General features: G+C 43.2%; 1 protein-coding gene across 1 annotated transcript in view; it reads right to left on the bottom strand.

Annotated features, from left to right (window-relative positions):
• The window catches only part of LOC147105218 (mitogen-activated protein kinase 14), a 182206-nt gene that overhangs the window by 53245 nt on the left and 103985 nt on the right, over positions 1–24976 (bottom strand). The window contains exons 3-6 of the mRNA XM_086011360.1: positions 13388–13446; positions 11543–11648; positions 9729–9758; positions 1703–1750 (exon numbers count right to left, since the gene is read on the bottom strand). Of these exons, the coding sequence (XP_085867486.1) occupies positions 1703–1750; positions 9729–9758; positions 11543–11648; positions 13388–13446 (243 nt within the window). The remainder of the gene's footprint in view (positions 1–1702; positions 1751–9728; positions 9759–11542; positions 11649–13387; positions 13447–24976) is intronic.

Here is a 24976-nt window from a genome sequence, read left to right on the forward strand (position 1 = left end):
CCGAGTCCGAGAAGGGCCTGGGAACGCTCCATCCAACTGTCACTAATAGCGCCAGGCGGAAAGGTTGCGGGCGCCACCGAATATCCAGTCCGGGGCGCCAAAAAGGCGTTGCACACTGAAATGACGTCATGATCTGCCTGCGCCCGCGGGTGCGCGCAAAGTGTTAGCGCCAGCACTAAAAGGATACTCAAGATGGGAGGTGGCGCTATATTCACTGCGCCCGCCCGAAAATTGGGTAACGCCCCAATTCTCAGGCTCTTTAGGCGCTAATCGCTGGCGCTACCAACCAAATTTCTAGGCCCTTATATATTAAATTGATATTCTGGGACTGACAGGTCAGTTTCCCATTAGGCCGGATGATACTGGCCCCAAATTTCCTTGGGGGCTCTACTGGAAATGGAAGAAAAAAATTATAATGAGGTCTTGTCATTAAATTCGACAGGACCTCCATATCCCAGGCCTTGCCGGGTTCCCTGCGCTCCCCTGCATCCTTTGCCCACCCCTCCCCCACCTGCGCCCCCTGTAAATATCGGGGCCAATGAGTCAAGAGCAGTTTCTCAGAGTGGGTCGCAGAGTCTCACAGGGTTCTCTTCCAAGATTGCACTGCTTCAGTTCACTATACTCATCAGTAATTTGGATACAGGGCGTGTTGTCTAAATTTGCAGACAATACTAAACAGGAGGCACAGTAAATTATTCTGAGGACTGAAGGACGCTGCAAGGATAAATTGTTAAGAAAGTGGAATGGACAAAAAAAGTTGGAATCAGTGTCAGTAAGTGTGAGGTGGTCCATTTTGGTAAAAAACATAAAAAGTCATAATTATTCTTTGAATGGACAAAGCTGAATGATGTGGAAGACCAGAGGGATTTGGTGGTTCAGGTTCACTAGTCATTAAAAGCAGCACCTCAAGTGGATAAGGTCATAAAAAAAGCTAACAGATTACTGGATTTTATGGCAAGAAGTAGAGAATATAAAAATCAAGATGTAATGGAGTACGGATATGCAGGAAGGATGTTGAGGCAATAGAGGTACAGCGGAGATTCACCTGGATGCTGCCTGGTATGAGGAAATACAAATATGAAGAAAGACTTGAAAAATGGGTGCTGTTTTCATTGGAACAGAGGAGATTACTGAGTGATTTGATAGAGGTGTTTAAAATTTTGAAAGGATGGGACAGAGTAGATAGAATCCCAGTGGTTGGCCAAGAATGAGGAGGTATAAGATGAATGTAAGAGATTTAGGACAGAGAGCAGGAGAAACTTTTTTTTTTTTTTTACATAGAAGGTTCTGAGACTGTGGAATGCACTTGCAGAGTTAGTGATTGAAGCAGAAACTAGCTCAACAATTAAGAATAGATTAGATCGGTTGAAGGAAAGGGGGATAATGGGATATGGGAACAAAGCAGGTACATAGAATTAGGACTGCTGCTTGTGTGGAGGATAAACACCAACATGGACTGAATGGTCCAAATAGCCTGTTTCCATGTTATAATTTATATCTAATTCTATGTAAAAAAAGTTATATTCGCAGATAAAAGTTACACAAGTTTCTGCACTCTACAACCATATTACATTTTGCAATTAAACTAATTGGAATTTAAAGTTCAAAAAAATATGGAGGAAATTCAATATGAAACTCTTACAGATATTAGACAGCAAAGTAAAATATATTTACTTATTAAAACAAAATATTTTCCAATTACCTTCAACCCACAATCTTTATTTATAGCCAAGTTACCAGGTTTCAAATCCTAAAAGCAGAAAACAGTTTAACATAAATATAAAAAGTCTTCCAATAAAGTAACAAATATTTCAACAATTACAATATTTGCTCTGTGACCAGGTTAACACATAACTGCAACACAATTGGAACCTACAGTCAATTACACAGAAACACATTTAAATGTAATTCTTAATACAATAAAAACCAAAAGCCTCTGCAGAGTGTTGCAAATTGTTCCATATAATGTGTTTTTTTTTTTGCGGGGTGTAATTAGCATCAGATCGCTAATGTATTGACATTAGAGCTATCAAATAATTCTAGGAATATATGAAAAGCTAAAGAGTGGTCTTATGTCTTCACTAGGTTTAACCCTCTTGGATCTGAATCAGTGGAGAGAACTTTACTGCACATGCCTGCACCATTCAAACCAGACCTAGTTTTTCAGAAGAGAATGTCAAAAGCCATAGGCACCATCATGTAATAAACATTTCAATTCAAATTACCTCAGACTATTGCATTTACTGTAGCTGCAAATCATGGTGCAGTCCAAATAAAGTTCCATATTATGCACTTCTTGTTAAATTCAACCATTTCAAACTGGAGCAGATGTAACCTTTTCTTTTAGTTTCAATGTTACTGATCTTTAGCTAATGCTAAATGATTTTAAAAATACATTTATTAACTCTTCCAATCATCGTACGTAGTAATTTTCGACACATAAACAGTAAACTTCATAAATTCTAACTCCCTCTTTTCAGAGAAAGTATCTTCAGTAAAATTGTTGTGCTAACCTAAATTTTTATTATGCTTTTCAGTGTTGTAGATTTTCTTGCTTGCAAGCAATTAAAAGAAATCTGACAGGATATTCTAATTATATAACCTGATGAGCATGTCCAGATTGTTAGGGGTTAGTACTCATCAGTACACAAACTGCTGATTCTGCTTTTATGCTTTAGAAAACACAACAATCACTGTTGCTACTGGAAACAGCCTTGGCTGTTCAAAACACCAGCAAGAAAGTGCAGAGTCGATCTTTTTTTTTGTAAAAAGGGCTGTATCAGAGTGTTGTTCCTACTATCAATCGCACATTATGAAATATTAAAGGATGGTACATATTATTTGCTTAGATAGGCATTGTCTTTGACCAAGTGTCTGACAAACCTTTTCAGTTTCTCAATCTCTCACTGTCATAACCTTTCTTGTCTTTCTGTCACAGTTACCCTGTCACCTTCCTCTCTCTTACAATTTTTATGCTCTTTCTCTCTGTCTACTGCAGTGTGGGTTCCGCCAGGACCACTCGGCTCCAGACCTCATTACAGCTTTGGTCCAAACATGGACAAAAAGAGCTGAATTCCAGAGGTGAGGTGAGAGTGACTGTCCTTGATATCAAGGCAGCATTTGACTGAGTGTGGCATTAAGGAGCCCTAGTAAAATTGAAGTCAATGGGAATCAGGGAGAAAACTCTCCACTGACTGGAGCCATACCTAGCACAAAGGCAGATGGTTGTGGTTGTTGAAGATCAATCATCTCAGCCCCAGGACATTGCTGCAGGAGTTCCTCAGAGTAGTGTCCTAGGCCCAACCATCTTCAACTGTTTCATCAATGACCTTCCCTCCATTATAAGGTCGGAAGTGGGGATGTTCGTTGATGATTGCACAGTGTTCAGTTCCATTTGCAACTCCCCAGATAATGAAGCCGTCCATGCCCGCATGCAGCAAGACCTGGTCAATATTCAGGCTTGGGCTGATATGTGGCAAGTAACATTCATGCCACACAAGTGCCAGGCAATGACTATCTCCAACAAGAGAGAGTCTAACCACCACCCCTTGACATTCAACAGCATTACCATCAACATCCTGGCGGGCCACCATTGACCAGAAACTCAAACGGACCAGCCACATAAATACTGTGGCTACAAGAGCAGGCCAGAGGCTGGGTATTCAGAGTGTCTCACCTCCTGACTCTCTAATGCCTTTCCACAATCTACAAGGCACAAGTCAGGAGTGTGATGGAATACTCTCCACTTGCCTGGATGAGTGCAACTCCAACAACACTCAAGAAGTTCGACACCATCCAGGACAAAGCAACTTGCTTGATCGGCACCCCATCTACCACCTTAAACATTCACTCCCTCCACCACCAGTGCACCGTGGCTACAGTGTGCACCATCTACAAGATGCACTGCAGCAACTCGCCAAGGCTTCTTCGGCAGCTCCTCCCAAACCCACGACCTCCACCACCTAGAAGGACAAGGGCAGCAGGTGCCTGGGAACACCACCACCTCCAAGTTCCCCTCCAAGTTATACACCATCCTGACTTGGAAATATATCACCGTTCCTTTATCATCGTTGGGTCAAAATTCTGGAACTCCCTCCCAAACAGCACTGTAGGAGTACCTGAACTACACGGACTGCAGCGGTTCAAGAAGGCGGCTCTCCACCACCTTCTCAAGGGCAATTAGAGATGGGCAATAAATGCTGGCCTTGCCAGTGACGCCCACATCCCAGGAACGAATAAAAAAGTTAGTGTGCTGAATATTGCTTCTTCTAAGTTCCAATACATCTCCACCACATTTAAATTAAGACAATATTTGTTTCCAGGACTTTAAAACTGTGGAACTTCATACTTCTCAGTCTTTTTTTCCTCCTCCAATTTTCAGGCTTTCAGGATTCAAGCTTAGCATTACCTGATCAGGTCTTCCCGATTTACTTAAATTTTAGTTTTGTTCACACTAGAGGCTTTGACCCTTCAACATGGTTGCTGATTTTTTTTTTAAAACTACAGGTATCTACAAATGCTACAGTGTAATGAAAAACAAGTCTGTCAAAAAATGTCATCTATGTCATTAAGATGAAAGTGATATGCGATTGTTCCAAATATTCTCTCTCGAGCAACTCTTTAAACACAGAAATTATATGGGAAGAATTGTTGTGCTAAATTTGAAAATTGGTGAGTAAATATTTAATAATGAAACTGGAAAATATATGATTTTATTTTCAATCAACTGAACAATTATATTTACCTAAGCATACTATATGAAACCTTCTCTGTTTAAATAGGCCAGTCATTTGATGGAGGCTAAAATCCATTGCCTTTAGGCTGGGAAGATAATTAGAAGATACAGAAAGCAAATAAATAATTTCCCTGAAAAAACCCCATAAAATATGTTAGCCAGCATAACTAAAGTGCTGCAGGCAGAAATGTGTTGGAATTTCTGATGCACAAGTCTTGTGCAGGTGGCTGCAACCCAGGAAAAAAGCATGCCAAGATTTACTAAGGCTGGTAGCTGGGAAGATCTGGTGCATTGTGAATTGGCAAGGGTAACATAGGTCTTGAATATTATAAAAGCAGCTTTGGAGATACCACAGGAATGGCAATATGGGAAATAAAAAAAGTCACAGTGATGTATTAAGGGTGCTCTTTGGAGATCGGGATTGTGTCACATTGCTGGGATGCAGTCGAGTAAATTGCCAATCAGTGAGTAGTATGGGGCAATTTCCTGCAGTAGGCTCATGGCAGAGAGGATTGCACAACTATAATGAACCCCATGATTTTAAATGTGCAGAAAATTTGGCAAGCTCCGTTATGGGTCTACAATCCTCCTTGTCCAATTTTCCTTCACGTGTTGTACCTAGGTGATTCTTTAAACTAAGCAGAACAGGAAAATCTGCCCTTGTATCTCCTGGCTCACTAAAGAATCAGACTGCTGTATTTGAACAGAATCAGCTCCCCCCTCATATTGCTGCCTCTGTAAACAACTCTATTAATGAATAAACCTGCTTAATAGTGTAGTTGGTTACAAAAGTGTTTGGTGAGGCTGATCTTTTGAAGTGTACTCAGACATAATGGAATTCTTATGTGCTGCCCAGTAACAATAAAAGGGTTAATCGTTCACCCAGGACATGTTACCCTAGAAAAAGAACAAGCTTCATAGCCAGCAGTACCCAGGTAGCCAATGTATATTATTGCTCTCCTAATCAGGTTGGTTTACATTGTTGCTCCTGCGAACATAACCTTCATCCCATGGAGCTATTAAAAAACTAAAAAGCGTGACCTTTGGGAGGAGCCACCTGGACAATCCTGTGGTGCTACAGTGGAACCATTGTTGCAGCCCTTAAAGGGGGAGGAGCTAAAGAGGGCACAAGCCCCCTGAAGATGTTAAAAAATAATTCTGCAAATGACTCTGTACGAGTGCATGAGAGAGAAAGTGATGGCCTGTTCCTCCTTTATTCTCTTTGGTGATCTTACTGCTACTGCACAGTCAGTACCTCCACCCCACTTCTGTTTTTATGATAGGTCGCAGTACTACAGACAGTAAGGCAAGCACAGCAGCTTGTTTAAGCACCCCCCCCCTTCCCCCACAGGCATTGAAATACAGCAGGATAGTCAAGGGGTAGACGGCCAAGATTCCTGCTTAGGAGGGGTGGAAAAAATGTCTCAAAAGGGTGAGATATAGGACAGCAATTTGTCAGTAGGCCTCCCACCCCATTTTCCCTGCTGTACCACCGCTATTGAAATTAAGCAGTACGGTGGAGTAGAATCGAGCAATCTCCACAATGCCAGAGTCAAACCAATAAGCTTTGGCTCCTTTGAACACAATGGCCCAGAAATTCCAGAACGGGGCTTGCAGCGCGTGCAAGCCCCGTATTTACACTTACCCCGCGCTACTGACGATCAGCTCCAGGGACGCCTGGACTTGGTGAATGAAAAAGAAGAATCCCGGGCAGCGTATGACGTCACGCCGCCCAGGAGTGCAGCCAGCGCGAAGCCAGGAGCGTGCAGTGTAAGTGAGACACACCCCTTGAGGTCTCAGTTTCACTGGACACGCCCCCAATGTTTCTGTCAAGCTGCTAAGCATTTTTACATGCAAAGCAGCAGTTTAAATAGGTTTTTGGAAGTTTTTTGAAGATTTTGGTAACTTTTATAAACTTTTTTAAATGTTTACATTATTTTGAGTAATCTGAAGTAGTTTTAAAGAGAATTAAAGCAATTTAAAGACTTTTAAAAGCCCTAAAAGAATTTTTTTAATTCCATTTATTTATTTAGCAATGTCGTCGTCATACGTGTCTTCACACTGTTCCCTTTGGGGAACTGTATGAAGTGGTGGAAGGATTTATGGCCATGATTAACGCTCATTCCGTGACCGTAACCAGCTTTGAACCAGCCATTAGGGCGGTTAGTCCTATGGCGGGAGGGTTTTACGGGCTCCCACAAGCTATACAAGGAGGGGAGGCCACCCACACCCACGGACGCAAATATCCCACTGGATGTCAACCCAGAATTTAGAGCCGGAGCTCCGACTCCACTTGCCGGGACTGTCTGGAGCGGGGTTCGAAACCCTACCCTGATCTGGCCCAGCGGCGGGGATCCTACCGCTATGACAAAGGCCCAATCCGATTAGCAACGTGAAATGGCAGCATAGGGCTCCAGTCACGGGGAGGGAAAAGGCGCAGGAAACGTATGGGTGTCACCTTTTGTGCGGAGTGAGCCTTTTGCGTAGCAGTAAGCATCCCCGCCGCTGGGCCAGAAGGAGTAGGGTTTTGAACCCCACTCCAGACAGTCCCGGCAAGTGGAGTCGGAGTTCCAACTTTAAATTCTGGGTGGACATCCAGCGGGATACTTGCGTCCGTGGGTGTTGGTGGCCCCCCCCCCCCTCAGATGGGTTGTGGGAGCCCGTAAAACCCTCCCGCCATAGGACTAACCACCCTAATGGCTGGTTCAAAGATGGTTACGGTCACGGAATGAGCGTTAATCACGGCCATAAATCCTTCCACCACTTCATACAGTTCCCCAAAGGGAACAGTGTGAGGATACGTACGATGATGACCTCTTGCGCAATGCACCTCCTTGGACCCTCAGTCGCAGATGCGAGGGGGCAAGTCGTGCAATTGTTAAATTTTTCATTTTATTGACATGTAAAATGTTGGCCCAGTAATTCCCTTCCAACTGCGCGAGTACGGTCGGGGTACTTACGCATCTGGCCGGATGAAATGCCGGTTTTCAGCATGCACAGTGCTTTTGGGGAAAACCGGCATTTCCTGTCCTCTGAACGAAGGGGTTCAGAGGCAGAACGCGTGCGACTGCACAGGCAGCGCGTGCGCAGTATAATTCGCCGCTTTCATTACTGCTTTCAGTGAGGTCAAGTCCTTACAACTTACACATGAAAAAAGCATGGGTACAGTTGCTCCAGAGGCTGCGGAGGAAGATATTTCTTATCGTGGAGCTTCTGAAAGTATGTATGTCTGTATATATTCCTTTGCGTGTTATGTATATATTCCTTTACTTATGTGTATGAATGTATTATTTAATTATGACTTTGAGAAAGTAACTTATTTGAAAATCATAATTAAAAACATACATTCATACACATTAGTAAAGGAATATAAAACATACATACATATATGTAAAGGAATATATGTGGACATACATACATAACTCATTCTCACATTCCATTCACACAGCCACAATTGCTCCTTCTACCTACCGTTCTGAAAACCCTTTTTAAAAAAAAAAAAATTTTAACTTTAAAACTTACTTAAAATTTCTTAAAATAACTTCCCTCCCTTTCCCAAACAAAAATATTGCATTTCAGAAGCTCCACGATAAAATGTTTCTTCCTCCGCAGCCAATGAACCACTTTACACTTGCTTTTTTCAAGTGTAACTTCTGAGGACTTACCCTCACGGATTTCATGAATGAAATCTACGAAGTTCACTGCGCAAGCGCTGCCTGTGCAGTCGCACGCGCTCGAGGTCTGGAAATGCCGGCGTTCCCCGCATGCGCTGTTCATGCTGAACGCCGGCATTTCCAACGGCCAGATGCGTGAGTACCCCGAGCGCACTCACGCCTTTGGCCGCGAATTTCTGGCCCAAACTGTCTAGTTAGAATTGTTACTCAGTGTTACAATTGGTGCTCTCACCCAATATTTTGTACACATGTGCATGCAAAAGCCAGTTTCCATAGGCAAGCACATATTTATTACTAACTAAAAGCTGACAGTAGTATGTAAAACATCTGGCATAGCAGGCCCTTGAGTGAACAATGAACCTTTGCACTATTGGGATATACTAACTGATGGAAAGCACAATGGTAACAAACCGTTAGCTTGGGCTAAAAACGAATTAAAAAAAAAATTCATTCATGGGCTGTGGGCGTCACTGGCAAGGCCAGCATTTATTGCCCATCCCTAGTTGCCCTTGAGAAGGTGGTGGTGAGCCGCATTCTTGAACCGCTGCAGTCCGTGTGGTGAGGGTATTCCCACAGTGCTGATTCCATATTTATCAAGAAGTAAAATTATACAGAAGCAAACAAAAAGCAGATTTAGTTAGATTGCAGTACTTCACTTAACTTTACTCCATCTGTTTAAAAACAATAAAGGTTCCAAAGTCCCAAAAATTTTCTTTTGAAACTTTGGGCCATGCATCCATGATGACAAGTATTACATGGGACTGAACCCATGACGTGTCCTTTTAGCCCCACACTTCATACAGCCAAACAGCAACATAGAAAAACACTGAGGAACAAAGACTGCCAGCTTAGGTTATACATCCCTCTTCTCTTTCTAGTCCAAGATAGGACAGAAGTGAAAAAGTTGTCAATTAATAAATATTTCAAAAACATTCCTGACTTCAGCAAATCACACACCTTCAGGACAAAACAAAGCCACAAGAGTTGTTTGCAAGGCTTCCTGATGGGAGAGCCATTACAGTAGACTAAGTACAGGCACTTAATAGCCCACTGACCAATATTAATTATTTCTATCAATTAGATGAGCTTTATTTTTCTCTGAGACATTAAGCAATCAATATATCAACAGATGCGTGTGTCCCCCCCCCCCCCCCCACTTTGAAGTGGACATCTACAAACCAGACATGGTTGTGTATTTTACATTTTCACCCAACATAAAAAAAAAGACAAATTAAATTATCTTCCAGCAGGTGCAGCTCCTCTCTATATTCTTCCTAATAGCATTGAAATTTAAAAATCAGACTTTTAAAAACACTTACCCTGTGGATAATTCCAGTTGAATGAATATACTGAAACAAAATGAATAGTATGTATTATCACAAGTATTTTTATAACTACAGTAGTTCACTTAATCAAATTTTCTGGTTTATTCATAGTAAATTCATCAGATGAGCAAAGACAACTGTGAAATGGGAGCACAGGACCATAGTATCAAAATAGGCATAGTGGAAAAAGTCCATAGAACAGGCACATGGTGTGGTACATCGATATACCAACATGCCGTGTTACACAGTAACACAAGGCAGTTTCATAACCCCAGTTTAGTATACTGTGAGCTCCTAGTTCCTATAGTTTGTTAGGAGAAAAGAGGGGAAAGCGAAGGGTGACTACATCTATGTTGCTATTATTTCTTTTTGTGCTCTCCTCAAAAGTGGCAGAGACAAGAATCCTTGTAGTCAGCTGCCAGACTCTCCCTTTGTCAGGAATGGATCTCACAGGGGCCTCTAAAACAGGGGGAAGAATGAAACAGACATAATTTAGTCACTCAGCATCTGCCTTGTAAGTGGAAATTCAAATAGAGTTAATGGTCACTACATAATCTCTACCTGTTAATCTATATCAAACAGCAAAGTCCTACTTCATAGGAAAATGAGAATTTTTCAATGTTTTAATGACTTGGTGATTAACCAATTAACCTCACATCTATTATCATTGCAGGTTTAAGTCCCACTAGAAATCAACACTCAAACAGCAAAAATGCAATAAATCTGCTCATGATCACGGGTTCAAAAGTTGGCAATGCCTAACAAACTAATCTATCAGCATACAGTTGTGAGGAGTTTTATTGGAACTCGTCCTAGTCATAAATAGAACGGCAGCAAATCTAAAGGGCACAAACATTATAATGGATCTAGTTTTCAAGCAGCATGTTTCCTGTTGATTGAGCACACAAAGCCTTTGATACTGAAATCACTGAGAAATCTGTAACTTATTCGCTCTGAACAAAATAAGAATAAGGATAGATGTACACAGTATGTTACACCTACAAAGAAACCGGATTGTATAAAAAAACACATTCATTCTGTGAACTAAGAAGAAAGTATCAGAATTTTATCAGCATTTTCTGGATACATCTGCACACACGAACGGATGTTCCATTCAGCAGTTTTATCCTTCAAAAACAGATATAGATCCTACATATGTATGGGGACTGAGCGGCAATATGGTATTGAGATAGAGGATCAGCCATGATCATATTGAATAATGGAGCAAGCTCGAAGGGCCGAATGGCCTGCTCCTGCTCCTTTTTCTATGTTTCTACCATTGAACACACGATCAACACTATGAATGAGACTACAGATCCTTATATTTGAACTCTCAGCTTAAGTTTCACAATGTCACAGGCAAAAGTCAAAAAGGAATGCAAAAGCATTCAATAAGGAAAGAGAGAAAACAACAACTTCTCTTAAGCAGTTCCACGAGCAAAAGGATCCTAGTTTAATAACGTTGATGCTGTACATAGAATGATACAACACAGAAGCAGGCCATTCGGCCCATTGTGCCTGTGCCAGCTCTTTAGTAGAGCTATCTAATTAATCCCACTCCCCTGCTCTTACCCCATAGCCCTGTAATTGTTTTCCCTTCAAGTATTTATCCAAAAGCTGACTCAGTGTCATTCAGAAGTTGTACGAAAGGCCACTTCACCTCGCACATTCTTGCTGTTACACATTTAAGCTTTGAACTAAAAATTTTCAATGTTCAACATTTATTTTACTGTTTTCTACATTTGTCATAATGCTTCCAAATAAAGTTTCCAAAAAATTCTAAGGTATCAACTTTTTTTGTTACTTACCTTAAGGCCTTTTAATATCTGATATAAAAGGTATTGAATTCTGTCTTCATTCAGCTTTCCCATGACTTTGTTCAAATCAGCATCCATAAATGGCATAACTAGGTAGCTAAAATGAAAGTAATGCAAGATAAGTAGACCAAATCTTTACTTAAAATAACTGTTAGCTGCACAAATTCAACCAAAGTATTCCCAGTGAATGTGCTCAGGTCAGTACAATTATTTTTTTTTAAATCCTGTAACTATCCTTTAGTACAATTCTATTGGATTTCAAGTCTCACACCAACCTCCATCTTGGATCATATGGACAAAGAAGATCTGGGAATCAGCAATCATTGATACAGGGCTTGACAGGACAAAACCAAGGCTCAATTAACTATATAATTGCAAAATACTGCGGATGCTGGAAATCTGAAATAACAACAGAAAATGCTGGAAATACTCAGCAGGCCAGGCAGCATCCGTGGAGAGAGAAACAGAGTTAACGTTTCAGGTCTGGGACCCTTCATCAGAACTGGAAAAAGCTGGAGATGTAACAGATATTAAGCAGGTGCAGAGACTGGGGGGGGGGTGGTGGGGGGGGGTGGTTAGGAGGGGAGGAAGAAATAGAAAGAACATCCTGTACTTTTGTAAGAGGCAGGAAAGATAAAATGTTGCAAATGGGAATGGCAAAAATCATACTGCATGAAAAATGGGGGCAGGGATAATTATCTGAAATTGTTGAACTCAATGCTGCAAAGTGCCCAATCGAAAGATGAGGTGCTGTTCCTCGAGCTTACGTTGAGCTTCATTGTCCTCGGGCTATTGCATTGTTCCAGAGAGATCAGAGTGGGAATGAAGCGGTGAATTAAAGTGACAGGCGACCGGAAGCTCAGGGTCACCCGTACGGACTGAACGGAGGTGTTCCGCAAAGCGGTCGCCCAATCTGCGTTTGGTCTCCCCAATGTAGAGGAGACCGCATCGTGAGCAGCGAATACAGTATATTAAATTGCAAGAAGTACAAGTAAATTGCTGTTTCACCTGGAAGGGGTGTTTTGGGCATTCTCAGCTGCTATCTGATTAAGTGCTGATTCATAGATGGCACTTTGAGGGCTGCAGGGGAACAACTGCGGCCACAATGTGTCACCAGTTGGGGGCACAATGCATCCCCAATAACAGGAAACAATTTCCTCTCTTTTACCCTAAAGGTGTACTCATTGTTGGCCAATGGCCATGAGTCTGTGGTTATTCGGAGACAGTTTTTTCAATTTACCTTCATTAGGATTTGTGGGGCTGTAAGCATGCTGGTGGCTTCGCCTTGCCCCATGGAATATTTTATTTTAAACCGAGGTCCAGGATTGTTGCAGGCAATGGCTGCCGAATGCTAAATTGGTACCAAAATTTGAATTCTGGAGTGTGCTTGGACAAGACAGCCAAAGAGAGAGAATGCCTGCATGCAAATCCAGGTGGGCAGAACTATAAGGAGCTGAATATTTGCTAGAATATCATTGCTTAAAGCCTACTAAATATACCTCAAATTTGATATTGGCAGTGCAAATTTGTGCAGGTTAGGTTGATTGGCTATGATAAATTGACCCTTAGTGTTAGGGGGATTAAATACATGGGGTTACGGGGATAGGGTGGGATATGTGTTGGTGGAGGGGTTACGGGGATCGGGTGGGATATGTGTCGGTGCAGGCTCGATGGGCCGAAATGGCCTCTATCTGCACTGTTGTGATTCTGTGAATGCTGCCTCCATGATTGTTCTCCATCACTAGATTTTATGATTTATTTTTGATGGTAGACTTAATGGCTCAATGTGATTGTGGCGGTTATATTATGTGCATTATGTATTTCCAGAACACTTACAAATCATGAAATCCATCCAGTGTAACAGCTGCTGTGAAGACATCAATGAGACCAATAACCTGGAAATGAATTGTACAGTATTCAGGCAGGTTTGGCCTTACAGTAACCACTTTTCACCAACTCCTGTGAAAAGTAAATAAATTCTATGTTATGAATGCAAGTTAATTTCTTGTTTCTGAAACCTGGCCACGTTTCCCAACCTCAGGAAGATTACTAGAATGGAGACAAAAAACATTTTTCTAACTGTAAAGTCATCTTGAGGAAAATTTCAAGTTCCTGACCTTTTCATTGTATGATACTCCAGATCAGCTCGAATTCCTGCCTACAGCAGATGCATTTCTCTTACTTTTCTTAAAGAAAAGAAAAAACAAACTTTCTGGAGCACGTTTAAAAAAAAAAAAAAAAAATTAATTCTAAAAGTTTTAGGATATTGTAGTCTCAATTAGGCCTGTTGACCTCGATTATCCAGGGTCAGACATAATGATGATGACTAAGATGAAGACTGTGAACCTGTCAGTTGTGCCCTGGGGAAATGGGTCAGAGATGGGAATGAACAGTTAAAATATTTTCAGCTGGCACTGATTCAAAATAGTGGGTCTAGCAGGGAAATGGACAATTTTTGAGCAAGAGAAGGGGAAAAAGGCAACTTTATTTTCTATAGTTCCTTGAAAGGACAATCTAAGTGTCCGGACACCAAATATGCTACTCTTGAAATGTTCACTCTATAAAGCAGTCTTCTTAACAGTTTTCAACACCAACTGCAGTCGGTGCTGCAGCACAATATTTTTTCACAACATAAACTTAAAGCAAAACATTAATATAAATTAACAAGTGGTTTGATACATGTAAATGTTTCATTGATTGTACTTTACTCAGCACCTTGGTCCCCCTTGAATGATTTTTTGGGTACTTTACCCAAAGTCCTTTCCAGCACCAATGTTCTTGTTATTAGGAGCTTAGGGTACACCGGTTGACCTATAGTATGGTTTGACTAGTTACATGCTTAATTTATGTTTCCCTGATGGGTATGCATTACAGAGATTTGAGCAGTTCAAGGACAGATGCTCAACCATAAACTCTCCACATGACCTCAACCATGGTTTATCTCCACAATTGGATCTACTGATCCATTTCCATTAATCTTAATTGTAATCCTACACCACTCACTTCCTTATTCTGGGTTCCATTCTCTGCTGTAAATGTCAGTTTGATACACTCTCAAGACTAGAGCACATAAATCAAAGCTGATACTTTAGTACAGTATTAAGGAAGTACGGCAAGCACAAAGGTACCATCCTTTGGATGAGACATTAACCTGAGGCCCCATCTGCTTGTTCCGGTGGACATAACAGATCTCGTGGCACTATTTGAAGAAAAGGAAGTTCTCCCTTTGTCCTGGCCAATATTTATCGCTCAACTAATACTACCAAAACAGATGAACTTAATGTCTGTTTGTGGACCTTGCTTTGCCCAAATTGGCTGCTGAGTTTGCCCAAACAGTGACTACACTCCAAAAGTAATTCATTCACTGTGAATCATAGCTTTCAGCCAACGTCCCAGATTTCTCCATCACCATCCCATGGTATGTCCTGTTCCACCGGCAGGACAGACCAACCAGAGGAGGCGGCTCAGTGGTATACAGTCGGGAGGGAGTGGCCCTGGGAATCCTCAACATTGACTCCGGACCCCATTAAGTCTCATGGCTTCAGGTCAAGCACGGACAAGGAAACCTCCTGCTGATTACCACCTACCACCCTCCCTCAGCTGATGAATCAGTACTCCTCCACGTTGAACACCACTTGGAAGAAGCACTGAGGGTAGCAAGGGCACAGAATGTACTCTTGGTGGGGGACTTCAATGTCCATCACCAAGAGTGGCTCGGCAGCACCACTACTGACCAAGTTGGCCGAGTCCTGAAGGACATAGCTGCCGGACTAGGACTGCAGCAGGTGGTGAGAGAACCAGCACGAGGGGAAAACCTATTTGACCTCATCCTCACCAATCTACCTGTCGCAGACGCATCTGTCCATGACAGTATTGGTAGCAGTGACCACCGCACAGTCCTTGCAGAGATGGAATCTCGTCTTCACACTGAGGACACCCTCCATCGTGTTGTGTGGCACTACCATCGTGCTAAATGGAATAGATACAGAACAGATCTAGCAGCTCAAATCTGGGCATCCATGAGGCGCTGTGGGCCATCAGCAGCAGCAGAATTCTATTCCACCACAATCTGTAACCTCATGGCCCGGCATATCCCTCACTCTACAATTACCATCAAGCCAGGGGAGCAACCCTGGTTCAATGAGGAGAGCAGAAGAGCATGCCAGGAGCAGCACAAGGCGTACCTAAAAATGAGGTGCCAACCTGGGGAAGCTGCAACACAGGACTACATGCATGGTAAACAGCAAAAGCAGCATGCTATAGACAGAGCTAAGTGATCCCACAATCAACGGATCAGATCAAAGCTCTGCAGCCCTGCCACATCCAGTCGTTAATGGTGGTGGACAATTAAACAACTAATGGGAGGAGGCGGCTCCAAGAATATCTCCATCCTCAATGATGGTGGAGCCCAGCACGTGAGTGCAAAAGACAAGGCTGAAGCGTTTGCAACCATCTTCAGCCAGCAGTGCCGAGTGGATGATCCATATCGACCTCTTCGTGAGGTCCCCACCATCACAGAAGCCAGTCTTCAGCCAATTTGATTCACTCCACGTGACATCAAGAAACGGCTGAGCACACTGATACATCAAAGGTTATGGGCCCTGACAACATCCCGGCTATCGTGCTGAAGACTTGTGCTCCAGAACTAGTCGCACCTCTAGCCAAGCTGTTCAAGCACAGCTACAACACTGGCATCTATCTGACAATGTGGAAAACTGCCCTGGTATGTCCTGTCCACAAAAAGCAGGACAAAGCCAATCTGGCCATCAGCCTACCCTCAATCATCAGCAAAGTGATGGAAGGCGTCATCGACAGTGCTATCAAGCGGCACTTACTCATCAATGACCTGCTCACTGCTGCTCAGTTTGGGTTCCGCCAGGACCACTCGGTTCCAGACCTCATTACAGCCTTGGTCCAAACATGAACAAAAGAGCGGAATTCCAAAGGGGAGGTGAAAGCGACTGCCCTTGACATCAAGGCAGCATTTGACCGAGTGTGGCATCAAGGAGTCCTAGGAAAAGTGAAGTCAATGGGAATCAGGGGGAAAACACTCCACTGGCTGGAGTCATACCTAGCACAAAGGAAGATGGTTGTGGTTGTTGGAGGTCAATCATCTCAGCCCCAGGACATCGCGGCAGGAGTTCCTCAGGGCAGTGTCCTAGGCCCAACCATCTTCAGCTGCTTCATCAATGACCTACCCTCCATCATAAGGTCAGAAGTGGGGATGTTTGCTGATGATAGCACAATGTTCAGTTCCATTCGCAGCTCCTCAGATAATGAAGCAGTCCATGCCCGAATGCAGCAAGACCTGGATGACATTCAGGCTTAGTCTGATAAGTGGCAAGTAACATTCGTGCCACTTAATTGCCAGGCAATGACTATCTCCACCAAGTGAGAGTCTAACCATCGCCCCTTCACAACAGTATTACCATCGCCGAATCCCCCACCAGCAATATCCTGGGGGTCACCAATGATGAGAAACTTAACTGGACCGCCCACATAAATACTGTGGCTACTAGAGCAGGCCAGAGGCTGGGTATTCTGTGGCAAGTGTCTCACCTCCTGACTCCCCAAAGCCTTTCCACCATATACAAGGCACAAGTCAGGAGGGTGATGGAATACTCTCCACTTGCCTGGATGAGTGCAGCTCCAACAACACTCAAGAAGCTCGACACCATCCAGGACAAAGCAGCCCGCTTGATTTGCACCCCACCCACCACCGGCGTACCGTGGCTGCAGTGTGTACCATCTACAAGATGCACTGCAGCAACTCGCCAAGGCTTCTTCAGCAGCTCCTCCAAAACCCGCAATCTCTATCACCTAGAAGGACAAGGGCAGCAGGCGCATGGGAACACCATCACCTGCAAGTTCCCCTCCAAGTTACACACCATCCTGACTTGGAAATATATCGCCATTCCTTCATCGTCACTGGGTCAAAATTCTGGAACTCCCTCCCTACAGCACTGTGGGAGTAACTTCACCACACGGACTGCAGCAGTTCAAGGCGGCGGCTCACCAGCACCTTCTCAAGGGCAATTAGGAATGGGCAATAAAAGCTGGCCTTGCCAGCGACGCCCACATCCCAGGAACTAATAAAATAAAAGCAATTTGGACATACTGATGACACTAGAGACACTGTATAAATGTAAATTATTTCCAAATAATACTTATTCAAGCATTATCTAAGGCATAGAATAATAATTAGGTGTGCATATGCTTCTTCCCTATCCAATTATCCAAAGTTTATTTTCATTAGTGGATCTCACTGTGAGCAATGCCATGGTGAGCCAGAGGATATACTAACTTATAAAGACAGGAGCTTGATATCATGTAACAATGTATTATAATATAGTTAATCTTTCAAGGCTTTGCTCAAGGACAAAAAAAAATCTCCATTCCATTGTGTCTCTCAGTTTCTTTTCCACTGTTTTAATTATTTTTGCATTGCTCTGTGTGTTTTTTTCCTCCTCAATATACTCAGTGTGCCAGAATTTTCTGTAACAAGGCATCTAATAGTAGTTAGACTTGCCCCTGCACCCTACAGCTCAAAACATTTCTGCCCAGAAAGTTGTTGAAACTGCGAGCGGATAACAGCACAGCAAGGGAAACTGGGCCCTGAGTGAACAGGACAACTAACAGGGTATCTCTTTAACCAATCAGATTTAAGGATTGGGCAATAAACAGTGGAAGGACTGAGAAGGAGGGTGAATTCAATGTCAAATCAGGTACAGAAAGGGAAATAAAGAGATGGAAAGAAAGATTGGATAGAGAGAGAGAGAGAGAGAGAGAGAGAGAGAGAGAGAGAGAGAGAGAGAGAGGTAAGAAAACTAAATTTAAAATTTGGATATTGGCATTTAATTGTGGACCTGCTCGTCGCCTGAAGTTGCTGTGTACCATTTACACATAAATAATGGCGAACACCAGTAACCTCACTATTATTTTGGCAGCAAATTCTGTCCCAATATCTATTTCTTGGGGAGAGATTTTCATTGGATCCGCTGGGCGAGTGGTAGCAACATGGAGAAAAACTTACCACTCCCGATCAGGGTGACACTATCCTGAAAGGTGTTGGTTGTCACCTGCCTGTTTCAGGTGATAGACCCTTTCAGTATGCAAATCAGGGTCCCATGCATACATAGGACCCCGACTGCCATATAGGAGACAGCTGGGAGGAGTGCACCCTGCATGCTCCACCCAGTTTCACCTTGCAGTACAGCTGAATAGAACCAAGGAAACGTTTAAAATTACTTTTGTTAGTGCTATGAGCAGCAAGAGTGCTCCTCTGGGCTCCACAAGAAAATGTCGGTCAACCGCCCGATAGTTAAAAATCTACCCCTTACTGCTCTTAATGAATAGGACGTGCAGGAAGATGAAAGGTTATATGTAGCAGGTGTGGCTGGGGAAATGCTGTCAAAGAGGAACAGTTGAGATGGGTGGTTGAGAAAAGATGGGGTTGAAGATCAAGCCAAGGGGAGAGGTAGCTGTGACAGGCAGCAAGGGATTGGGGTTGGAGTGTAAAAGGGAGCAGGTGGAAAGGGCCATTACATGTGAGGGATTGCAGGGGAGATGGGGCCTGGGAACACTTGGTGGGATTGCGATCTGGAGCCTGGAAAGACTTGGGGCTGGCTGGGCTTTGGCGGGGCTGGCTGGGCTTTGGCAGGACTTGTATGTGTGGGGAGTGGGTGCTTAGAGTAAGAACATAAGAAATAGTAGCAGGAGTAGGCCAATCGGTCCCTCGAGCCTGCTCCGCCATTCAATAAGATCATGGCTGACCTGATCCTAACCGCCAATCTACTATCACAGAACCATCTCCTCAATCTAACAGAATTAGACACACGAAATAGGAGCAGGATCAGGCTACACGGCCCCTGGGCCCGCTCCGCTACCCACAGGGCCATGACCGATCCGAACCTAGACTCATGTCCAAATTCCTGCCCGCTCCCCGTAACCCTTAATTCCCTTTACTTCTAGGAAACTGTCTATTTCTGTTTTAAATTTATGTAATGATGTAGCTTCTACAGCTTTTTGGGGCAGCATATTCCATGGACCTACCACCCTCTGAGTGAAGTAGTTCCTCCTCATCTCAGTTTTGAAAGAGCAGCCCCTTATTCTAAGACTATGCCCCCTAGTTCTAGTTTCACCCATCATCGGGAACATCCTCCCCGCATCCACCCGATCCAACCCCTTCACAATCTTATATGTTTCAATAAGATCGCCTCCATTCTTCTGAACTCCAATGAGTAGAGTCCCAATCTACTCAACCTCTCCTCATATGTCCATCCCCTCATCCCCGGGATTAACTGAGTGAACCTTCTTTGTACTGACTCGAGAGCAAGTATGTCTTTTCTTAAGTATGGACACCAGAACTGTATGCAGTATTCCAAGTGCGGTCTTACCAATACCTTGTACAACTGAAGCAATACCTCCCTATTTTTATATTCTATCCCCCTAGCAATGAAAGCCAACATTCCATTGGCCTTCTTAATCACTTGCTGCACCTGCATACTAACCTTTTGAGTTTCGTGCACCAGGACCCCCAGATCCCTTTGTACTTCAGTACTTTCCAGTTTCTTGCCATTAAGATAATAACTTGCTCTACGATTTTTCCTGCCAAAGTGCATAACCTCACACTTTCCAGTATTGTATTCCACCTGCCAAATCTCTGCCCACTTACTTAGCCTGTCTATGTCCCCTTGCAGGTTTTTTATGTCCTCCTCACTCACTACTTTCCCTCCCACCTTAGTACTAAGGGAGCACTGAGGTGGGAGTCAGAGAGGGCCGAGGAAGTTGGGGATTTTGGAGAATTGAGGAAACACTGGTTGCCAGCGAGGGAGAGATGAGAGCTTGGGAGCTGTAACTATGGAAATAAAAATCGTGTGGTTTCTATTATAAGCAGCTGATCCACAATGCCAGTTTTACACTTGTGTGGCAAATTGAAAATCTATCCCATGAATTTCACAATGCAATAGGAACAAGGCAGTGTAGTTTGCACTTTGTGCAGTACTGTACCATAACGGCTAAGGAGGAGTTTCACACCTCATTTGGCTGTCTATTGCAATCGTACAAATTATGAAATTCATTGACTCAAGGAGTTCAGGCTATAATGACATTAATATCAATTAAGTAATTGACTGAAATCACAAACTAATGCATTTGCAGAACACTTTCTTTTAAACAGCAGCTGAAAACAAGACTTTTACTAATCTTATAGCGCACTAAGAAACAGATGGATGGTAACTCCATGAAGAGTCAGCATGAACATGGATTGCAACCAAGCATGAGGAATCAAGGCACAGCCGTACAATGGGCAATAAATCCCAACACAATGATTCAAACTATAGCCAAATACTTTAAATTGGGCCCCAAGCTCCCCACAGAGGAGCGAGCCTTTGCGAGAAGCATTTTCCATGGACCTACAACAAATCCATGAGAAAAAATATCTATTTTATTCCAAATTGTTCAGTTTTTATTGGTTCTTCTCTTACAAATGATACTTACATGAGTAAATTTTGAGTTAGTTGAATAAAGGTGGCAATTCAAACCAAGTTCACAATATTTCATTAGCATTTTAATTGCCCATTTTCTGCTACTTGCTAGTTTGGTATTGGTAGCTTTGAAAAAAAAAGTTGTGTGATTTGAATGCTCAGTTTTCTGCCGTTTACTCATTCCTCATTAGTACATAGATTCAATCAAACAGCTTCTGATTCGCTTATGTTTACTCAATTGGATATTTGACTGATAACCCTGTAGTGTGACACTTTCAGATACATAGATACATAGAAGATAGGAGCAGGAGTAGGCCATTCGGCCCTTCGTGCCTGCTCCGCCATTTAATGAGATCATGGCTGATCCTTTAATTCAGTATCCCGTCCCCGCCTTCTCTCCGTAACCCTTAACCCCTTTTGCCCGTAGAAATATATCTAATTCCCTCTTAAATATATTTAATGAGCTGGCGTACACTGCCCTCTGTGGCAATGAGTTCCACAGGTTCACCACTCTCTGAGTGAAGAAATTCCCCCTCATCTCTGTCCTAAATGGTTTAGCCCTTATCCTTAAATTATGTCCTCTAGTTCTGTTCTCACCCGCCAAGGGAAACATTCCTTCTGCATCCAGTCTGTCTAGACCTGTCAGAATTTTATACACTTCTATGAGGTCCCCTCTCAATCTTCTAAACTCCAGTGTGTACATCCCTAAACTACATAGTCTCTCCTCATAGGTCATTCCCGCCATTCCTGGTATCAGCCTGGTGAATCGCCGCTGCACCCCCTCCATGGCAAGAACATCCTTCCTCAGATGAGGCGACCAAAACTGTACACAGTACTCGAGGTGTGGTCTCACCAGTGCCCTGTACAGCTGCAGCAAGGTATCCCTGTTCCTGTATTCTAACCCTTTTGCTATGAAGGCCAGCATACCGTTTGCCTTCTTGACCGCCTGTTGCACCTGCATGCTCGCCTTCAGTGACTGGTGTACAAGAACACCCAGGTCTCTCTGTACTTCCCCCTCTCCCAATCTATTGCCATTTAAATAATAATTTGCCCTCCCGTTCCTGCACCCAAGGTGGATAACTTCGCACTTGTCCACATTATAGTGCATCTGCCATTTATCCGCCCAATCGCCCAGTCTGTCCAAATCGCTCTGGAGCTTCCTGGTCTCTTCCTCTGAGCCCACCCCACCTCCTAGTTTAGTGTCGTCTGCAAATTTGGAAATGCTGCATCCGACTCCCTGATCCAGGTCATTAATGTAAATTGTGAACAGCTGGGGGCCCAGGACAGATCCCTGTGGTACCCCACTTGTTACTGCCTGCCATTCAGAAAATGAGCCGTTTATTCCAACTCTCTGTTTTCTATCTGACAGCCAGTTCCCTATCCACGCCAAAACTTTCCCCTTTATCCCATGAGCCTCAATTTTCCATGCTAATCTTTTATGTGGGACCTTATCGAAGGCCTTTTGGAAGTCCAGGTACACCACATCTACTGGCTCTCCCCCATCTATTCTACCAGTTACTCCCTCAAAAAATTCCAATAGATTAGTCAAGCACGATTTACCCTTTGTAAATCCATGTTGACTCTGTCCTATCCTGTCCCCATTTGCTAAGTGCTCCGCTATTTCATCCTTAATGATGGACTCCAGCATTTTGCCCACAACTGATGTAAGGCTTACAGGTCTGTAATTACCTGCTTTTTCCCTACCCCCCTTTTTGAATAGTGGGGTAACGTTAGCTACCCTCCAATCCATCGGCACTGTTCCCGAGTCTAATGAATTCTGAAAAATCATCCTTAGTGCATCCGCTATCTCTAGGGCCACCTCCTTCAGTACCCTAGGATGCATGTTATCAGGCCCTGGGGATTTGTCCACCTTCAATCCCTTTAGCTTCCTTAACACCATATCCTTAGAGATATTGATTTGCGTCAGTTCCTCCTTTGCCAATGTCCCTATTTTTCCCGATATCCCAGGGAGGTTTTTTGTGTCTTCCTTCGTAAAGACTGACCCAAAGTATGCATTTAGTTGATCTGCCATTTCCTTATTTCCCATTATATATTCCCCCGTATCTGACTGCAATGGACCAACTTTGGTTTTCACCAGTCTTTTCCTTTTGATATATTTATAAAAGCTTTTGGAGTTAGTTTTTATATTTTCCGCCAGCTTGTTTTCGTAAGCTATTTTGCCCCTCTTGATCATGCCCTTTGCCCTCCTTTGCTCTATCTTAAACTGTTCCCAATCTTCCGCTCTGGCGCTTTTTTTGGCTATTTTATACGCCCTATCTTTGGATTTTATGCTGTCTCTAATTTCCCCTGTTATCCACGGTTGAGTCACCTTTTTAGATTTCCTTTTATGCCAGATTGGTATAAACAATTTTTGCAATTTTGTCATTCTATCTTTAAATGTTTGCCATTGTTTATCTACCTCCAGTCCTCTCAGGAACGTTGTCCAATCAGACCTACTCAGTTCCCGTCTCATGGCATCATAATTCCCCTTGTTTAAATTCAGGATCTTAGTCTCTGAGTCAATTTCTTCGCTCTCCATTTCGAGTGAGAAATCGATCATGTTATGATCGCTCTGACCCAAGGGTCCCCGTACAACAAGATTACTGATTAGTCCCTTCTCATTGCACAGTACCCAGTCCAATATAGCCTGTTCCCGAGTTGGTTCCTCGACATATTGATCCAGATAACCATCCCTTAAACACTCAAGGAATTCCTCCTCCTCATTATTTTTACTGATTAGGCTAGTCCAATCTATATGTAAGTTAAAGTCACCTATGATGACAGCTGTGCTCTTATTGCACGCTTCTCTAATTTCCCTCGTGATGCCCTCCCTAACCTCTATTTTACTATTTGGAGGCCTATATACCACTCCTATTAATGTTTTTCGCCCCTCGCTATTTCTTAGCTCCACCCATATAGATTCTGTATTAACTGAGTTAATATCCTTCCTTTCAATTGCATTTATCCCCTCTTTTACTAGCAATGCTACCCCTCCTCCCTTTCTTTTTTGTCGATCCTTCCTAAATACTGAATACCCCTGTATGTTAAGCTCCCAGCCCTGCTCACCCTGCAACCATGTTTCCGTAATCCCAATTAGATCATAATTATTAACCTCTATTTCCACAGCTAATTCATCTACCTTGTTCCTGATGCTTCTCGCATTAAGGTATAAAACCCTCAGGCTTTTTTTATGCTCACATTTTTTATGAATTAGTTTGGCCCTTTGTTTTTTGTTCCTCACCCTTTTACCATTTATTTCTGTCTGCCTTTCACTTTCCTCTATTTCACTACATAGGTTTCTAGCCCCCTGCCATACTAGTTTAAATGCTCCCGAACTGCTTTATCAAAAATTACCCCGAGAACATCAGTTCCATCTCTGCACAGGTGTAGACCGTCCCTTTTGTATAGGTCACACCTACCACAAAACTGGTTCCAATGCCTCAAAAATTTAAAACCCTCCCTCTTACACCACTGCTCAAGCCACGTATTTAGCCTAACTATCCTGTTCTCTGTACTCTTACTAGCACGTGGCACTGGTAGTAATCCAGAGATTACTACCTTCGAGGTCCTACTTTTTAGCTTGGCTCCTAACTCCCTAAATTCTACTTGTAGGACCTCTTCCCTTTTTTTAGCTACGTCGTTGGTACCAACATGTATCACGACAACTGGCTGTTCCCCCTCCCCCTCCAGAATGTTCTGCACCCGCGCCGAGACATCCTTGACCCTTGCACCAGGGAGGCAACATACCATCCTGGAGTCTCGGTCGCGACCACAGAAACCCCTATCTATTCCCCTTACAATCGAATCCCCTATTACTATAGCCCTGCCACTCTTTTTCCCTCCCTTCTTTGCAACAGAGCCAGTCATGGTGCCATGAGCCTGGCTGCTGGTGCCTTCCCCCGATGCGTCACCCCCCCCGACAACAGTACCTAAGACGGTG

The sequence above is a fragment of the Somniosus microcephalus genome, chromosome 18 (genome assembly GCF_052327205.1).
Source record: "Somniosus microcephalus isolate GS21.2 chromosome 18, FLI_Smic_1.0, whole genome shotgun sequence".
In the NCBI taxonomy this organism is placed as follows: Eukaryota; Metazoa; Chordata; class Chondrichthyes; order Squaliformes; family Somniosidae; genus Somniosus; species Somniosus microcephalus.